Source organism: Euwallacea similis, chromosome 6 (genome assembly GCF_039881205.1).
Source record: "Euwallacea similis isolate ESF13 chromosome 6, ESF131.1, whole genome shotgun sequence".
NCBI lineage: Eukaryota > Metazoa > Arthropoda > Insecta > Coleoptera > Curculionidae > Euwallacea > Euwallacea similis.
In genome coordinates, this window is record NC_089614.1 from 555387 (window position 1) to 574221 (window position 18835).

The window sequence follows — 18835 nt, forward strand, 5'->3', positions numbered from 1 at the left end:
ATCAACAAACACAAAAAGCAAAACTTCCAGAAAAACAAAAAGAAACATTGGAAAACAATTTGAAATAGTAATGGGAAAACCTTTTTCCACACTACAAACACGAATTAAGTATAAATACGAAAAAGCTAGAACTATAATTTCTCGCCACTTAAAGCATTTATATGAACTACATGGGTTGAACTGTTGGACATTACTTCCCAAACTAAGGATCAACATGTCTAATTCTTGGTAATTTATAGCGTTTAGTTATCTCATATCGGATAAAAAAGTGAACAAAGTTCCATAATTTCTCCGAAAGTTCTAGCAGATAATTAGGAGATGGTAAAGAGAGATCAACCGATCTTCGAAATTATCATGAATTACTTTTGGCTTCGACTTGGCTCGACCTGAATTCTATATGCGAAGTCATTTATCTTTTTAACAATTCAGTATGATCCTTCTCATGGATCCTGCAATTTTGATTTTAGCCTTTTCTTTGGTCAACGCTGGTCGTATAACTAAATAATCTATTTGGTTTAAAGACCAAAGTCCCGTACAATGGTAAATACTGTCGGCGCCATATCATTCTTACGGCACTCCACTTATCAATAGCCACTTCTCAAGTCCAGGGACGAAAACAATCAAGTACCCTAAGTGTATCATCAATTTGAGGAAACGAGGTAACTGTCTTTAGCTTCCTGTAATCTACATATGTATAATCTGCTCGAGCCATCTTTTTCTGTCACCAGGACAATTTTAGATGACCACTTTTCTAACATGTTTACGTGGTAGTTTTTTTTTAATTGAAATGTTGCCAGACGATCCCCCATGTTTACCCCTCCTAAACGATAAAAACTTCGAAGAATATGTATTATTTGATAGAAAACTTCCAAAACGATAGATCAACTTCAGTAAATAATGAACGCTGTTTAATTTATAATGCATGGACGTCGGTAGATAAAAGTCTGACGAACTGACGTACACTTCAACAAAATTACCTGCAACCTAATTAAAATTTAATTAATAAAAATCAGTTTGAAACGTTATTCCGCTCGAAAGTTTCTAACAGGCGGAAACTCCTGCTTTCAATATTGAATACGCCGGGGAACCGTCCGAAGTTTGGTAATTTCGTCAGTCTTTTATCGTTTCGGTTTTCCGGATTTTCGTTTAGAACGCCATTAAGTATCGTTGGTAATACAGGGTGTTTCCTGAAGTCAAAATAAAAATATAAGTTCCTATAAGCATATGTCCCCAATTGCTTCATTTCCAAGACACAGGGTGTTAAAAAACAACCTTTGTGCTTTCAAAAGAGTTCCGCAGTGACTTAAAAGAAGATTGGATTCATATATATCCCAGTTTGTGGTAGTAAGTACAAACCATTTTGGAGATTTTAAACATTCAATTCCAGTATTTTATTTCCTGGCTTGTATCAAGTTGTTGAAGAGATTTGTAAAAGTACGCATTGTCATTTTAAACTTAAAACCGTAGCGAGTTACGAAAAAATATCAAAATAAAGAAAGGTAGAATTTTCAGTTGCTCTATTTGAAGTAATCGGGAAATAGTCAGGAATAAATTTCCAACACCCACTAGACATTACTATTGTGTGTATAATTCTCACGGATCAACCCCGCCAGCACGCCCCTAAAATTTCTGGGCCCTGTATATCTACCACACTCAGCTTTTTTTGTGCCTTGACCTTATTATAGTATTTTTATTCCAGATTGGCAGTCTGAAAGGATTCTACTTATTCGAACTCCCACGCATTAGGAAAAGATCCACAGAGGCTCGAAACGACATTCACGAAACCCTCTACTCGGAACCTCAGGTAAGTCTTACCGAGCAAAAACTTTGAGCAATTCTAATTTAAAATTTTAATTTGCGTTGACGACACAAAAGAACAACAGCTGCCGAAGCAATGAGCACCTATTCTAAAATTATAATTATCATTATTCGCAATAAAACAGGAGCTCTTCCAAAAAGGGTGGATTATAACTGGGACAAAAACGTAATCGCATTTCCAACGAAAGGCATACCGAAACTCTTCAGCCTGCTACAAAGAATACTCATTATAAAAACTCACGGCCGGCATTAGTTTCAGTCAAAGGTAGGTTTAATGCACAAAAGATGATTCTAATTACAGACGGCTTTGTTCTTCATTCTTTATGCCATTAGATGAGGAACAATCAACATGGTCCGTACGCCTTTGAATTGTAACTATAGAATTTAAGCTCTCTTCTCCATAATTGTAATTGTAATGTGCCGTGTGCTTTCGAATTTACATTTTTTAGTCTCCAAAGCACGTGAAATTTTCCATAATAAAAGAAAATAGACATTCAATTAAGTTCTATAGACACTACATTACACTAGGAGATGCGGGTCGGGAGTTTTCTAATTTCTCTAATATTGAGAGTTCCTCTTGATTACGATGTTCAATTGCGTTCAGAAATTTTTCTATACATTTTAGCTCGAGGACAATAGTGTCAGAGAACAATCAAAATTTTAATGATCAATTTTCCATACGAAGCTCGTTCCCAAGTGCATTACAATACAGAAACTGCATATTTTCGTAGATGGGATATTTCGCTGGATAATAAATACTACTCGCTTCACATAGCGCCCTCCATTGAAATATGCTAACGAATTTTAGAGTAATAGTATGACGATACCTATTTAGAATGGGAATGCGCAGTTAATGGAACATGGAATTAAATCCTCATGTTATCGACAGAAATTATGCGAGGAATTTTATATTTTGTTGTAGAGGAATCTGATCGACTCGTGTAACATGATTGTGTCTGTAAACGTGATCTTTATTTAAAACAAGCGTCGGTGGCATAAAAATGCAGCTCGAACTGCAAAGAAATCGCTGGAACTTTAATTGAATTCTAAAGTTAAATATCCGTAACTGTTTCTATTTGGTCTAAGTGCCAGTTCGAAAGGCACGATGCTCCTTGAAAGCTAATTTCCATTATGTCGTGGAAAATTTAATTAAAACTGGGATTTCTCCAACGCATTTTTTTGCCTATTTTCCGTGAATGAGTCATGATGATCCTTGTACATGGACTTACATGTATTTGAAAGTTTTAATTGGGTGAATTATGCCGTAATTCTCTCTCAAATCAAAAGTTTGAGAGCTATTCTATTTCTACCTAGCCTCGAGCGTAAAATCCAAACTCCATCTATTTCATTTTATTCTCTTACAAGCTATAGCTAGCTGAACGATATCAAACTTTTTCCCAACACTTGAAACATGATTTTCCCTGTATCAGCTAAAAATGTTAGGGAATAAAACTTTATATCTAGCTGGGACTGGAATTTCCCTGCTAATTCGAATTTAAACAGAAAAAGCAAGTGCTAAGTAACTTTTAATACACATGTGGGAAATACAGTTTTCCATCGTTTATTAAACTTTACGAATAAATAAGCTACATAGGCGAACTTTTATTAAACTGGGTCAGCCCTACTACAATGGAAAATGGTTTGGTGTGAACTTCGGTTAGGGATGAAATGTTTCGAGCGGCATTTACACCCTAAACACCATTCCGGCGACTTTATGGAAATTCGTCAGGGAAACAGATTTCGGTCGAATTTAGGCTTTGGACTTTATATTTTCCTAACTTTTGACTGTAAGGGTCTGAGTCATAGCTGCCCGAAATTGTAAATTAGTTTCTGAGGTAGGGGACAATTATTTCAAAGCTGCAAACTTTAATATTAGACTAAATGTAATTGGATTTTTAGATTGGGTTTGGAAACCAAATGAACAAAAACACAAAGATAAGAATCAGGTTTATTTTCAGTCACGCTTATAACGGGCGTAAGGAGCCAACTGAGTTTAGCTAAATAATCATTCTCATTTAACTTGTTTCCAAAAATTCAAAGTCATTTCGCAGATATCCTGCACATTTCCATTTTCTCGTCGTATACTTTTATTTGAGAAATCGGCCCTCCTAAGTCCTATCCTGATGAAGCCTGCTGTAAAACATCTAATAACTTCTACCATCTTTATTCGGATGACAATGTCTTATTCATCAAAAAATTAATCCAGCAGTGCGACTCCATTACCAATTCTAAACGAACAATTAGCCGCCAAGTTAGATCTGGTTTGCTTAATAAAATTCATTTAAGATCAGCATTTTCCCTTTCGAGCTTGAATTAAAGGTTTACAGATACAGAAACTTATTCGTTAACTGTTCTTGGCTTGCTAATGATGGTATCCTTGGCAAGGGGCCAAAGCAGTAATTTCAGGGAGCCCTTCAACAGTTTTCTTCTGGTTTAAATCCTGATTGAAGATATATCGCAATATTAGGTTCATATACCTGAAGAAATTGCTCTCATAAAATTTTAATTAACTATTTGCTCGATATCTTTATTGGAATCTTACGATACAGCCCCAGGAGTTCATTTAATTAACTTTATTATTCAAGTCTTCGAAATAAAGGGACGTGGGTAAATTAACACGACTTTTAACAAAAACACTTTAAGAAACATCTATGAGACTTTCGCCATTAAAACTTGAATACAGAAGAGCAACAAAAAAGCTGATTTTTGATTTGAATAAGGCAGAGTTTACCATGAGATTGAACATTGCGAACAAACATACTCAACATCGCCGGCGGTAACCTAAAAGGGGCAAAAATATTCCTCTCAGAAATCCCTATTTTGTTGGATGTAAAATTTATGGCGCTTTTAGTGTTGAAAAGGGCTTATTTTTCGCATGATATTGTTTCTGGGGTCTGGGTAAGCCCTGATAATATCCCTGTCTGAATGTGCTATTTTTGGCATGTGGTTTGCTCTTGTCATGATATTTTTTGGTACTCAAACACTTTATGTGTTTAAAGGTCGTTATTTATCATCCAATCAGTACATTTGAAGTTAATAAAACAGAACTCTCCGGTTCGTCTTGATTTATGACTAGGGTTAGGCATCCTCCATTACTCCTTTTTAGATTTAACCAAACACTTCGATGCTGATATTTTGGATAATTTAAGCACACTTTAGCATTTCTCAACAGAGTTACCAAAGAAATTATTTATAAATAACACATAATAACATTTGAACATATAACAAAGTGATCTGTGATGAATGTATTAATTCACATTGGTCAGGGTTGCGATTTTTCTAACAACTACTGTAACGTTATTCAAACTATTAAAAGTCCAAAAGTTGGAAGGAAATTTTAGTGTCGATCAACAATGAACTCTATTAAGCCCCAAAAACAATTGGCCAATTAATTAAAATTTTAATATATTCCTTAGGTTTCTGTTGGTTAAGTTTCTTCAGTATTTTGGTACAAAACAGAGGTCTGGAATTAATTAAATTAAATCTTTCCTCGCACAAAGCCTTAGCATGAATAAATTACCGTTTATAAATAGTTGTAATTAGACAATATAATGAGGGAATGCTAATTATTTATTATTAAGCCAAAAGGGTTCTAAATAATAATTTATCAAAACCTACCAAGTCAAAAAATTAATTTAATTATCACACACCCCCTTCTTAGACAATACTCTTTATTTGATTCCTTTGCTTGAAGAGTTGGTACCCGCCTTGAAGGTTATTCCTCGATTTTACTCTAAATTGCTTCGGTTGCGCATCGGCCCCGTTTCATCGTAAAATTTAATTTCATTTAAAATTCAGGCAAATAAATAATACCGGTTTTCTCATTTATTTCATTGATTAATGAAAAGAAGAAAATTAAATTAAATTTTCCACAATAAAACGAAAGCATAAACAGGCCAGGGCCTATAAAATGGTTTAAATTAATTGGAGGAACCTTTGTGGTTTTGGCGCACAATAGATCGCATTGGTATAACTAACTAAACCAATTAGTGGGCAGAGGGAAGGTGGTGGATTTTAATTAGGTTTCGGTATTGTTTCTTTGTTTTTGAGAAATTAAAAACTCAAAGCTTTGCGTTTGTTAATTTCTTAAAAGTCAGTGATTTTCAGTAAAAATATCTATACTAGAAAATCCGTCTCCGAATGTATTCTATACCACTAGTAGAATTACCTACAGTCATTTTTGTGCATTTTTAATATCTTTTATTTGGAGGTAAACATTATCTTATAAGAACAGGATTTTTTTCACATCGATACAAAATCTAGCCGGGCCCTACACTAGAGGTACCCGAGAGATGTGAAACATGAGACATGTAGTAAATGCGACAAGAAACATGGTTGGAGAAATGTTTCAGAGCAACATTAGCATATGTTGCTTTGGTAAGACATCCGTTTAAATTCAATTGAGTTGTGTCGCAATACGTCTTCAAGCAATATACCAAGTAGCACTACTGAAAATCTCATGTTGCATGTCTTATCTCTCATGCATTTCTGGAGTGTGATTTCCATCAAAATGGAAATTTGCCTGTAAATTGCCATTTATAAAATAAGGAATTTGAAAAAGATTTTGAACAATTTCTGGAGGTTTTCGTCGTATTATACACATATATTCCTTTTTTATGCATTTATTTCATTACACAAATTGATAAAACTATGTTGCTTCTTTTTACCTAGTGATGTTAAAGAAAATTCCAAAATATCCAAGACACCATTTCATAAGAGGGTTCTGCTTATATTAGGTTGTTCGGAAAGTAATTTCGTTTTTTCCCGACAGAGGATTTAATGGTATTTTTTTGCACTTAACCTCACACTTAAGCCATATAATTTTTATATGCTTTGAGAGCTCATATAACAAGGCTTGTGTGTGAAACATTTCAATTAATTCTACGCAGTAGTTTTTGGTTGGTGCCCTTTTAAATATGGAGAGCGATAAGCAGCATTTTCGACATATCCTACTGTTTTACTACAGAAAGGGTAAAAATGCTGTTCAAGCCAGAAAGAAATTGACCGATGTGTATGGAGAAGGTGTGTTGACAGTACGCCAGTGTCAGAACTGGTTCTCTAAATTTCGATCTGGCAATTTTGATGTCGAAGATGCACCACGTTCGGGAAGGCCGGTTGAAGCTGATAAAGACGCCATAAAGGCATTAGTTGATGCGAACCGTCGAATAACAACACGTGAGATCGGATTGAAGTTAAATTTATCGAATTCAACAGTTTATGACCACTTGAAAGGCCTGGGATTATCCTCGAAGCTCGATATATGGGTTCCCCATGTTCTCACAGAGAGAAATCTGTGTCGCCGCATTGACGTCTGCGATTCGCTTCTCAAACGTGACAAAAATGATCCGTTTTTGAAGCGCATCATTACTGGGGACGAAAAATGGGTTGTATACAACAACGTCAAACGCAAGAGGTCATGGAGCAAAAAAGATGAATCGACTCAAACCATTTCCAAAGCCGATATTCACCAAAAAAAGGTGATGCTGTCTGTTTGGTGGGATTTTAAAGGAATCGTTTTTTTTGAGCTTTTACCGGATAACACAACGATTAATTCGGAAGTCTACTGCCAGCAGCTGGACAAACTGAAGGATGCACTTCAACAGAAAAGACCCGAACTAATCAACAGAAAAGGTGTAGTGTTTCACCAAGACAACGCGAGACCTCACACAAGTTTGGTCACTCGCCAAAAGCTTTTACAGCTTGAATGGGACACAATGCCACACCCACCATATTCTCCAGACCTGGCACCATCGGATTATTATTTGTTCCGGTCACTCCAAAATTTTTTAGACGGTAAAACTTTCATCTCAAATGATGAGGTCAAAAACCACCTCGATCAGTTTTTTGCCAGCAAAGACAAAAAATTTTATGAGCGTGGAATTATGCTACTACCAGAAAGATGGCAAAAGGTGTTGGACCAGAACGGCCAATATATAATTTAATAAAGCATTTGTTTATTATACGAAAACTGTCATTCATTTTCACATAAAAAAACGAAATTACTTTCCGAACAACCTGATAATATAAATATTCCTCAAACGACAAACACTTTCATTAGGCTTAGACAAGAATGGATATTAATGGGGTTCTCTATTCCTGGTTGAGACTCTGGTTTTACAATTTCCTGAGAGAAAATTTATTACAAGATCGATTAACTGGTTCCTCTATATATTGCTCTTGGTTCTTCCCAGCATGATTTTTGTCTTTCCAACATGCTTATTCGCCATCAATTAAATACTACATAAACATCTGCAGTGATTCTATCTCCCCCTCAACTTACGCCCCCTAAAAGCAAAATATTTACATCCCCCGTAGGCATCTGTTAAAACGAAATATCAAGAACGTGGATACCCAATTTGTATCTGCCGAAAATTCGTCCCCTATCCAGCTTGTTTTCCTAGCAAATTCAGTCTTGTTTTTTCTTCCATTAGGCCATAAAAATTTTACATCCTTTCTGCAAATGACAACGATAACAAAATATCTCTAGCGGCTGCGGCACTATTATGTACAGGGAAAAGAAGGGAGAGACCCGAACTGTTTAGTATACATCTAAATGGGCGAATAAAGTTTCATGCTTGTCAGCGTGATGTTTTATTACCTATGAAAAAAACAAGCCTATGAATATTTCCTTGATTGCTTCTTTCAGTGTTTTGAAGCTTGAAGCAACTCAATCGTCCCTATTCCGACTGTCAGGAGGTTTTACTTCATCTGAAGATTGGGGAAGATGTAGACACTTCGCTTATATCCATTATTGTAATTAATATTCATAACCTTCGCTTTATACATGGATCCCCAATTTATCCAAATTGGCGAAGAACCACATTTCTCCCAACCGAAATGACAAATCCCTTAGTTCCGAAATTATTTAAGGAGGTGTATTTGGGTCTAATTTGGGACACGTTTACACCTCATTAAATCCATATAATAGAGGTGTCATGTAAGCGGTATCGACTTTAAATTATTTGATAAGGGTTTGAGCACTTCAGCCCTCACGAACATCCAAACGTGATACACGTGTGATCCCGAGGATCAACTCGTCAATCTTCAATTAAAAACCTGTATATTTTATAACCGATATTAGCTTAATGGATTTTATACACAGGCGATAATGTGTACACAGTCTGACGGGGCTAATTTGTTGATCGATCGACAATTGGTAGAATTAACGCTTTAAGTGCTTTGGTAACCGGTTAGAAATCGACTTTAAGGTAATATTACGATGAACTCAAAGTCCTAGAATTTTAAAAGCAATTTCTTAAAACAATTTAAACAGTGGGCAAAGAAGTTTTAAAGGCTGAATTTTCGTTTAAAATTAATTTTATCGATTGCATTATAAACCGTTTGGGCGTAAACGATTACAGAATAAAAGCTACTTCCCGAGGGGCTTAAGTTGAAAAGCTAATGCGATTTATTGCGAGAGTTTTTGCAGAAACTTTTTAAAAGTTATCCGATATCCGTATTATGTTAGCTGATAGTAAGTGGGTAGTTGGGATTCAGGATCGTAAATCCTCGACTGGTGGTCTGGAGCTGATATGCATATCCAATTCTGGACGGATTATCTTCTTGACAAGAAGTTTGCAGCTACGACTAAACAGCGCTTTTACTGCTCGCAAATCAACCCGACGCAATTTCCAATAAACCTCGTGTTGGGCCTATTCTTATTATGCGTAAATCAATTACCCAATATCGAGCCGAACGTTTTTGCTCCCCCATTCGTCGATGACATCTCATTAATTATCCATTATTTTCTAATCAATTTGACTATGTAGTGAGGCAAAAGGTTGATATTTGCTTATTTGGATAAATCAAATATAGATTGGCCGATGGCTATTGCCTGAGCGATGAGAGAGAGAGGCAAAACGGCTCTATTTGTTTAATACAAATGAATCTAGACTAGGGCGAAGTTGATTTCTGAAATTGTTTTCTTGAGATCTCGATAAATTTAAGTCTGCAAGAAATGACTGATGTACGAAACAAGTTGAAATCACGACTTTAACATAACTTTTGCACGTCTTCACAATTTCGAAATAAGACTGGGTCTTTGTGTTGTTGTACAAAGGAGGGAGCGAACGTTTTTATCTGTTCAACGAATAATAGGAAATTGACGAAACCCTTATTAAATCGACAAAAAACTGCGGCGACACCCTGACTTCATACTTGGCAAGTCTTATAAATCAGTCGGTAAGTTTATTTTCAATGTCTTGAAAAGTTTCTAAAATATTCCATGAATCTCCGCTGCTAATCAATTCTCAAAAATCGAGCAAAAGTTGACGGTTTTAACCGCTAAGTCTTATCAATTGCTAGAAATTCCTGAATGTCTGCAAAAATCTCTATCTAAAAGTTTTCCTCTGAAAACCATGCGAAAAAAGAGTCCAAAAGCTTCATAAAGTTAGATATTATGAAAAATGAAAAAAGCTTTTGAAAGTTACGAAAAGTACCCCATTTAGAATCTTGGGAAACACTTCTGAAGAATTTCCTAATGTCTCTATAATTTTCCAAAACCTCTGGAAAGTTCCTGATCTTAAATTTTTATCTCAGAAGTTTCAGAGAAGGCACAAATCTCTGTTTTCATTTTTGATAAATCAAACGGCACATGCAGTCATTTTTGCTCTAACCTCGATATTAGCTGATTACAACACTGTCAATATTGATCAGTAATCCCTTTGGCGGGTCAAAATTATAACTCAAAAAAGAGTCCTAAAAAATTCGTCGCATCAGTAATTTTATTTGAAACACCCTCGTGGTGTACCAGTTTGTTCAGTGCAACTAAAAATGTTGTTTTCGGCGAGTTTCGTGTTTTATCAAAGGGCCTAATTAGCGGCTTTAAGCGTCGGCCAATATTTGCAATGGTGGGAAATAAAACGGAGCCTTTGTACGTTGAAGAGCTCTATTTGGAAAAATCTCCCATTCATTGCCGTAAATGGGGTTAAATAAACAAGCAAGACCCCAGGTTTGACGTCCAACCCACCACCAAACGTAATAAATAATTAACATCACTCGTGAGATATATCGCCGAGTAAACTAATGTGAAATCCCCCACTTTTCACGTGTGGTCGTCGGATAAAGCCTGAAGCTCAAAGCTTTAAGCCGGGTCCGGCATTTAATAATTCAAGCAAACTCACGCATTTCACTAAATCCATTTTTAAATTTCAAAGTTGAAACTTGCCCGTATTTTGTTTCCGCCCGGTCCCTTCTCTCGGCTAATTTGTATCCAGCTTGATGTAAATTTGCGGCCGTGTTGGGGAAATAATCTCGAAGGCTAAATCCTGCAGGGATAATCCCTTGAAACTTGAAACACACTTTCAGCCAAGAGTATACGCCCTTTTGTATTTTTTCCGTTTATGTTACACAATGCGCCTAAATTCATGAAAATTAAAACTTATCCGGGAAGTCGATAACTGAACAAAGAGAACTCTCTCTGTTTTTGGTTGGTTTTTGGTTTTTGTCACAGTTCAGACATTTCATGGAGCGTGTTTCTTTCCGGATCAAATAGACGTGATGAATACTAAGCTGCCAACACATCTGTAACACAACCCCAATACACAAAAATCTACAAAACTCAAGAGTGAGTTGAATACTGATTGGCCCCGAAATAGGTTCAAACGTAATTTAGAGCATGTGCCTTTTGAGGCTGTAGCGTTGCTGCACTAGTAAACAACAACACATAGTGCCGGTAATTTATTTTAATGAAATTTGAGGAAAGAAGTATTCAACAACAAAAGAACACATCAGAGGTATTGAGAATGATCTCCCTGCATGGAGCAGACGTAGTGTATATTTTAATGCGCTATAAAGGGATATAGAGTTTTCACTCTGGCATATTAACCCAACGTTGGGTTGAAAAGAAAACCGCAATTCCAGCGTTGTATCTTGTCATATTGCGTTTTTGACTCGCCCCCCTCCCCTCCCGCCCCACCCATTCAGCCCAAGGCTACAATAAGCGGCTGGGACGTTACACGAACAAATTAGGCTAAAAGCATAAGCAATTAACAAAATTAATGTCACCAAAATTTATGATGGCGGCCCAAAACCAAAGTTTGCCCATTTTTCAATCTAAATTAGCCGAAATGTCTTCGAGAACCCGGAGACTCCACTAACAAATTGTTTATGTAGCGACAACGCCGCAAAGCAATAAAACTGTAGCTGACAAATTAACCTCACAATAAACTGATGACGCGCACACGAGAGAGATAGAATTAATAATTTTGCATCTTCCGTTCTCCAACTTAATACAACGAGTGTGATAATTAATCATTCCGTAATGCGGGATTTGAGGAAGCGAATGAGAGAGGTAATGACGTATCGGATGGTAATTTGTCTTAATACAATAGAGTGAGCTATTTATGATACTGCTGCTCATAGATATAATAAAACATCGTTGCTTAGGTCTTATCTACTTTCGAATAAGGACAAACTAACTGTGCAAGGAAAAGGACCCTGAAGTCCTGGTCACTCGGACTAATTCAGGATAAAAATGTCGCTTAAAATTTAAAAAAAAATCACTCGGGCTAATCCAACAAGTCATTAACATAATTCCACGTCCCTTGGCACACGTCAGGTTACTTAAGTAGACCGCTTCAAGTATCGGCGACAACTCAGATAAAGCGAGTTACAGAAATTAATCTCATTAAATATAATTTAACTTTAATGATTAATTTATTGATTATCATAGTAATTTTACAATAATTCTCTTCAAAATTGGTTAGTTTTCTATCCATTGATTTCACTTGCTACTTGAACTCACAATTTAGAACCATATCTTATTTTCGCTTCATTTCTTCAATTATCTGCTTTATTTATAGCTAGCTGTACTCAATTTTATCATCTGGCTTTCCCTAACGATCATTTACTATTAAGAACGCTGATAAAGCATGCGCACTACACCCATTCAAAAATTGATAATTTTTTTCCGTTTATTGCATATCTTGACTGTCACTTAATTTAAAAATCAAATATGATTTTTGTTTAATTTCTTCATTTATCTGCATCTCAGTTTTATTCTCCGTCTCTTTCCAATAATCAATTACTCTCAATGGAATAGCCGCAAAGCAGATTTCCTTGCAAATTTCCAATTCGTAATTTTTACTTCCTTCATATTCATTGTACTATTGCATAAAAAGCTAAAAACGAAAGAAGATCTTCTATTCAATTAACTCGGATTAGTTTAAATTGCTTATTCGGCTACTATTCAAGTAACTAAAGTGATTTCAGAAAAGCGTCACTTTTCCATTTCATAAATATCACGTCTTGTATTTAAATCAGATTATTTCCGGCAATTTAAGGGCAATACTTAAACTTAATAATTTGTGCTTCAGAACCAATAAACTGTCGCAAAATAGGGGAGAAAAAACCGTCAATTTCCGCCACAAGTAGGCATTAGCTCAGCCAATTGTGGAAACACCCAAAATTTAGCCAATTTGGATGGACTTACCTTTAATATTTGCTATATTTATCTTTTTCCACACTAAACTTTTCCATTTCAGAATATTCTTGGCTGAATAAACATCAGCAGGTATCCATGATGGAGCTGCCGATGATATTCTGAATCTGAAATTGGAGAACCTCTCGATATTTTCACAATATGAATGTGGGATTCATTAGTCAGATAGCTTTAATCCTTTTGTAATATGTAAAAACTTCTCTATTTTTACAACAAAGTGGAGGCACGATCAAGAAATCGCTAAGTTGTGTATATTGATAGCGTTGATATTGTTAGTTAAATTAACTCTGTTAGATCTAAGATGAAAAGAGCTGTGAGAGGGTTGCTGTACCCCTATAGGACGCCCATGTATATCGCAACCTGGTTAAAAGTATTCTCGTCAATTAAGAGGGTTTTACGATCGTTATCTTCATGTGATATTGATATTTGATGATTGATGTCTAACCACTCTTTGTCGGTACCGGTGGGAAAGGATAGCCGCGCTTTGTCGGTATTGATGAGAAGATACCGACCAAGAGTCAGTACCACTATAATGTCGCAGGTGGTGTCATAAATCGATAATTGCTCTCTAGCTAGGGTACGACACTGTTTTATTACCCTTAGATTTAGTATTTAAACCTAAAGGGTCCCCTTTCTTTCGAGTGGCTCATCTGTGCCTATTATCCGTGGAGCAGAAATCAGAATAGTGTATCCATCATTATATCAAACCCTAGACAACAATAGAAAAACCTACATGAATTTTATCTGATGCCTGCTTATGGTTCCCTCCAATTTTTCCCATCTTTTCCGGCATGCACCCACATATGCGTATATCTTCACATATGCGCAACATGAAGTGGGGGCACCTAGCTTGTATGCACACGTGCCCGATGAGGCCAAGAAGTAGAAACACGTGTCGCAGGATTGTCCAACATCATTTTCTCTTTTTCTATTATGCTCTATTTCTTTTGCGGGCTCGCAATTAACTTGTCCTAAACTAATACAGCGTCTAGTGTTCTCTCGAGTGGATTCAGGCTAGAGTGGACTCCCTGGACGTTATCCAGACTTGACGTTTACACCATAACCCTAATACTGCACCTGGATATCAATCAGCCAACTTCAAGAACTTTATGGTCATGACTCGAAAACGTTAACACTCCGTTCCGGAGGGACCGTGCTCTGAATATTTCTTCTAAAAACGATTTTTCCGTCTGAATGATGTGCCTGTTAGTCTGTTAAATAAAAAATGTCTGCGCCGGACGTACGGAGGCCCGTTATATCCAGATGTAACTTGCATATTTATTCACAGCTGGCTTATTTATATTGTGCTGGAAAAATGTGATTCCGAGTTGACATCTTTAAATTCTGACCTGCTTTTCAAACTGTTGTTGCAGGAAAACAGTTGAATTAAATTGCTTAGTTCAAGCTCGTCATGGAAGGCAGAAGCTCCGCATATTCAGCGGAGTCAACCGATTCTGCTTTGAGGCGTAGATTATACCAAACACGGCTGCAGTAATTTGCTTATTTTCCAAATTTATCTACAAGCCGGAAAGGCATTTAAAATTTTCAATGCTCAGTAAATATGCCATCCATTTAAAATTCCCCCGGATTTAATTCAATATACCTTTTTTCTGTTTCCGTAATGTCCCCACGTTCAACACCACCAGGGTCTAATTTCCGACCCGAATCCATAAATCTCGTGTCTGAGCACAAAAACATACTATCCCGAGAGGATTTCGTCTTCGCAGTGTTTTTACGATACTGCTACTTTAAGTTAATGCTTAGTGATACCAAGACTTAGGAATATGAGTGAAAGGCCGTCGACAAATAACGTCGGCTAAGTTATAAAAAATTGCTATCAACAGTCATAAATCAGCGAGTAAATAGCAATCCGTCATCTAATGATTTATAGTATCAAGGTGGAGCTAGAGGTAAATAGTTATCGACCCCCAACGAGAGACATCGATAAATTAAATATTTGTTACGGTCGAATTAGTTTACTCGTTAAAATGTTTATCTCTTGCTAACGACTAGATTTAGAGATTTAAACCAGATTCCCTAAAAGCTTTGCAACTGGCGGTGCCGGGCACAAATCTTCTTTCGGGACTGTCAGGAAACCGACAAAAAGTTGCAAAATCAAGTTATCCTTCGTAATTTAAAGTAGGGAAGTTTTAAGCTTGTTTTGTCAAGAGAATTTTAAGGGAAATTTCAAGCGTTTAGAAACAACGTGGTATAAGCTTTGCTTAAACAATTATGTTTGCCAGATACGGCCTGAATGGAAATGAAGGAGATGGGATATGGAAAATCTTCAACTGCTAAATGTAACACAAACACATCGTTGACTGGAACTCCCAACAACGTTGGACAAAACCACATCGATCAACAGGAACTTTAGGCTTGGATTCTCCTTCATTGATTTTGCGATCTCGCTCCGAACTAGCGATAAAAAATAACGATGAAAAAATGAATTTAACTCAAAAAGCTTTCTCTATAGCGACCAGAACTAAAGTAAGCGTGTATTTTTCAGATATTGCCTATTTTGGTGTTATTTGCAAAGCGCTTACAATCAAAGTGGAAATTTGCCATTGACAGTTATTGCTTATTTTTCGGGTCAAAAGGAGAACGGGTAGAAAAAAAATGATATTGCTTGCCAAAATGGATACCCGCCGAATATGTCCATCTTCTGGAAATGGGCAAAAGGAAGATGGGTTTGGTTCTCTCTCTCACTTGCACTCGTGTTTCATCAAAAAATATAGCACATTTAGTAAATATATCGTCATCGTCTTTATGTAAAATAAAACTAAAAGCTTTACAAATGTATTCTATACGGTTGAGGTCGACAATTCATCTTTTCTTTTATTTTGTCTGCGAATAACGCCTCACATGCGAGAAGTTTTGGATCGGTGGAATTGTTAATTCTTGAGGTCAATTGGTCTGGTACGAGAAAAAAGAACAACATACAAGTAATTTCTCTAAAATCGCAACCGAAAAAAATTAGGTTAGTCAGCATCTAAGGGTATCAGGCTCTAAACCAATTGGCTGAATTGTTTCTCATTACAGCACAGCTCGCCAACAAATTTTAATAAACTCCGTCAACGCCCCAAAACCCTCTTCTGTTCCTTGAATACATTTCATTGACTTAAAATGCAACAAAAACAAAAATAAAATAAAAAGCTGTTTTGGACCTCTGCAGACCTCATTTCCGCCCATGCCAAATGTAAACACACACATACAAAAGAATACAATAACGCATTATTTAGACTTTATGATTTTCCTGATCCCTTGTATTCTTGGAAAAGGTCCCGTGTATATCAGTTTTCCTGGAGTCTTGCTTGCCCTCTTATTGAATACATCCAAATAAAAAAATCCATAGGAATTTCTCCACTATGAATAAGAATTTATATATACATATTTCAAATACGCAATAGACCTCCTTTTTTGGTTTTGGACAACCTATTAGCTTGTCCTTAAATCGTCTTTTCTCGTTTCTCTCAGATGAAATGAGAGGGCAAAAAATGCACTGAGTGAGACAATTTTCCCTAACGATGGCTATATGCAAAATCCACCTGTTTATAATTTTAACCGCGACTGAGTTGGACACCTTCATGTGGCATGTTTATCGAATTCATTACCCCCAAATTCCGACATGATTTAATAATGGCCCCCGTTAGATACGTGCCCTATTGCCTGTATTATATATGTTGCCATGTCATTTCCCAGATGCCTTGAACCCGTTGTGGTTCGTGTGTACTAGAAATATTGACATTTCGTGCTGTATTGGATTTTTTTTCTAATATTGACAGAATTTCCAAGTTGTGCAGGAAAGTCTCATCGTAAGGTCCGACTTAACCCATGGGCAAGCTCATGCATAAGGGAAAATTAATGACTTTATTTACCGGAAGGAATAAGTCTCAGGGGCAGGATCTCCATTTGATATATTCAGAAATAATGAACTCGATGCCGAAACGTTGCCGACTGAGCCATTAATTTACTTGAACGGGCTACTTTATGGGGTAGCACTGAGGCCAGGGCCTTAGATAATTAATTTATTTTCCGCAACATTAATATCGGAACAAGTCGGCGGTCTCTAAAACAGTGTTTGTTTCGTTGCCTCCTGAAGAACCGTTCTTATTATGATGAAGCCGTTCGAATGAGCCGGCAATTTTGCTAAGGAAAGTCATGGACGAAAAATTTATTAATGGTAAAAGCTAATCAAACTGAAATCTTCTCAACAAGAAAATCTATTTATTTAAGCGGCATGTATACATGTAACATAAAAGCCTGGTGGTAGAAACAAACACTTCACGCCAGGTTAATGCATATGACGAAACATCATCCCTACCTAACCATTAATTTATTATGTATTCTCACTCAAACACTGAACGTGGATAATTAATAACTTAATTGGGAGTTTGAGTTGATGGTCTGGCTGAAAGCAAATTTACTGGCAATTATAATTAGTAGCTACATATGTGAACACCAATTAACATTTGCTAAAAATTTCTTACACTGACATTATTCGACCCATATTTCCCTTTTAAATCCCTGAATATTTAATCATAAATTTGAATTGGCAACGCTGTCTGTGACCTTTCGTCAATCGAGCGTCATACTCAAATGCAGGTATAACACAGTTTTAAGGAGCTCTCGGGTAATTAGCCACGTTGCCAAACGTTTGAAAAAATCCTTTAGATGTTTATATGCATGCAACTTTACCTAGAAAAGAATTTTTACGAAAATCACGAAACAGACCGACCTCTGGATGGATATTATAAAAGTTACCGAACAGTCCTCCAAAGACTCCTTTTATTTATCAAATTCGAGAAGATCTTCCGGAGTTCGTAACATAAAACCCTTAAACTCTCCTCGTACCTGCTGTTCTTTTCAAGATGATTAAGGTCGAGAGTTTTCTAATTACAGTAGATGATTATCCACATAAATACAAAGTTTGCTTCTGTTTTACCTCGAATTTTAGCTGTATATCACACAACTATCATCATCTGCAAAATGTATATGTAAGAAGTTATATATATATATATATATATATATAGTATATATGTGAAGACAGATATACATATATATGTATATATATTCATGTAGGTTTTTATATCGTTGTCTAGGGTTTTGATATAATTATGAATACACTATTCTGATTGAGCCACTCGAAAGAAAGAGGGCCTTTTAGGTTCGGGGCGCTCTTAAATACTAAATCTAGGAGTAATAAAATAGTGTCGTACCGTGGCTAGAGAGCAATGATCGATTTACGACACCACCTGCGACGTTATAGCGGTACTGATAGCACTTGGCCGGTACTTCCTCATGAATGCCGACAAAGAGTGGTTAGACATCAATCACCAAATATCAATATTACTGTTGAAATTATGATGCGACATTGCTTTGTACTTTGAATGTTTTGTTTCTGCTTGCCTTTGTTCATATTACAAGAATTTAGCGATTTTTGGGTTCTTTCCAAGAAAGGCCATATGCGAACACAACTGGCAATCTGTAATTCATAATGTTAAACTAGGGTAATTTTTGGTGAAAATTCCTTCTTCTTGTTTGGACGCACGTTTTTTTTTTGTCTTAAAAACCTCTTAG

At 36.3% G+C, this 18835-nt stretch overlaps 1 protein-coding gene across 3 annotated transcripts in view; it reads left to right on the forward strand.

Moving 5' to 3' along the window:
* The window catches only part of LOC136409395 (furin-like protease 2), a 191549-nt gene that overhangs the window by 97706 nt on the left and 75008 nt on the right, over window positions 1-18835 (forward strand). For all 3 annotated transcript variants that reach the window (XM_066390859.1, XM_066390857.1, XM_066390858.1), the window contains one exon: window positions 1700-1804. In XM_066390859.1, the coding sequence (XP_066246956.1) occupies window positions 1700-1804 (105 nt within the window). The remainder of the gene's footprint in view (window positions 1-1699; window positions 1805-18835) is intronic.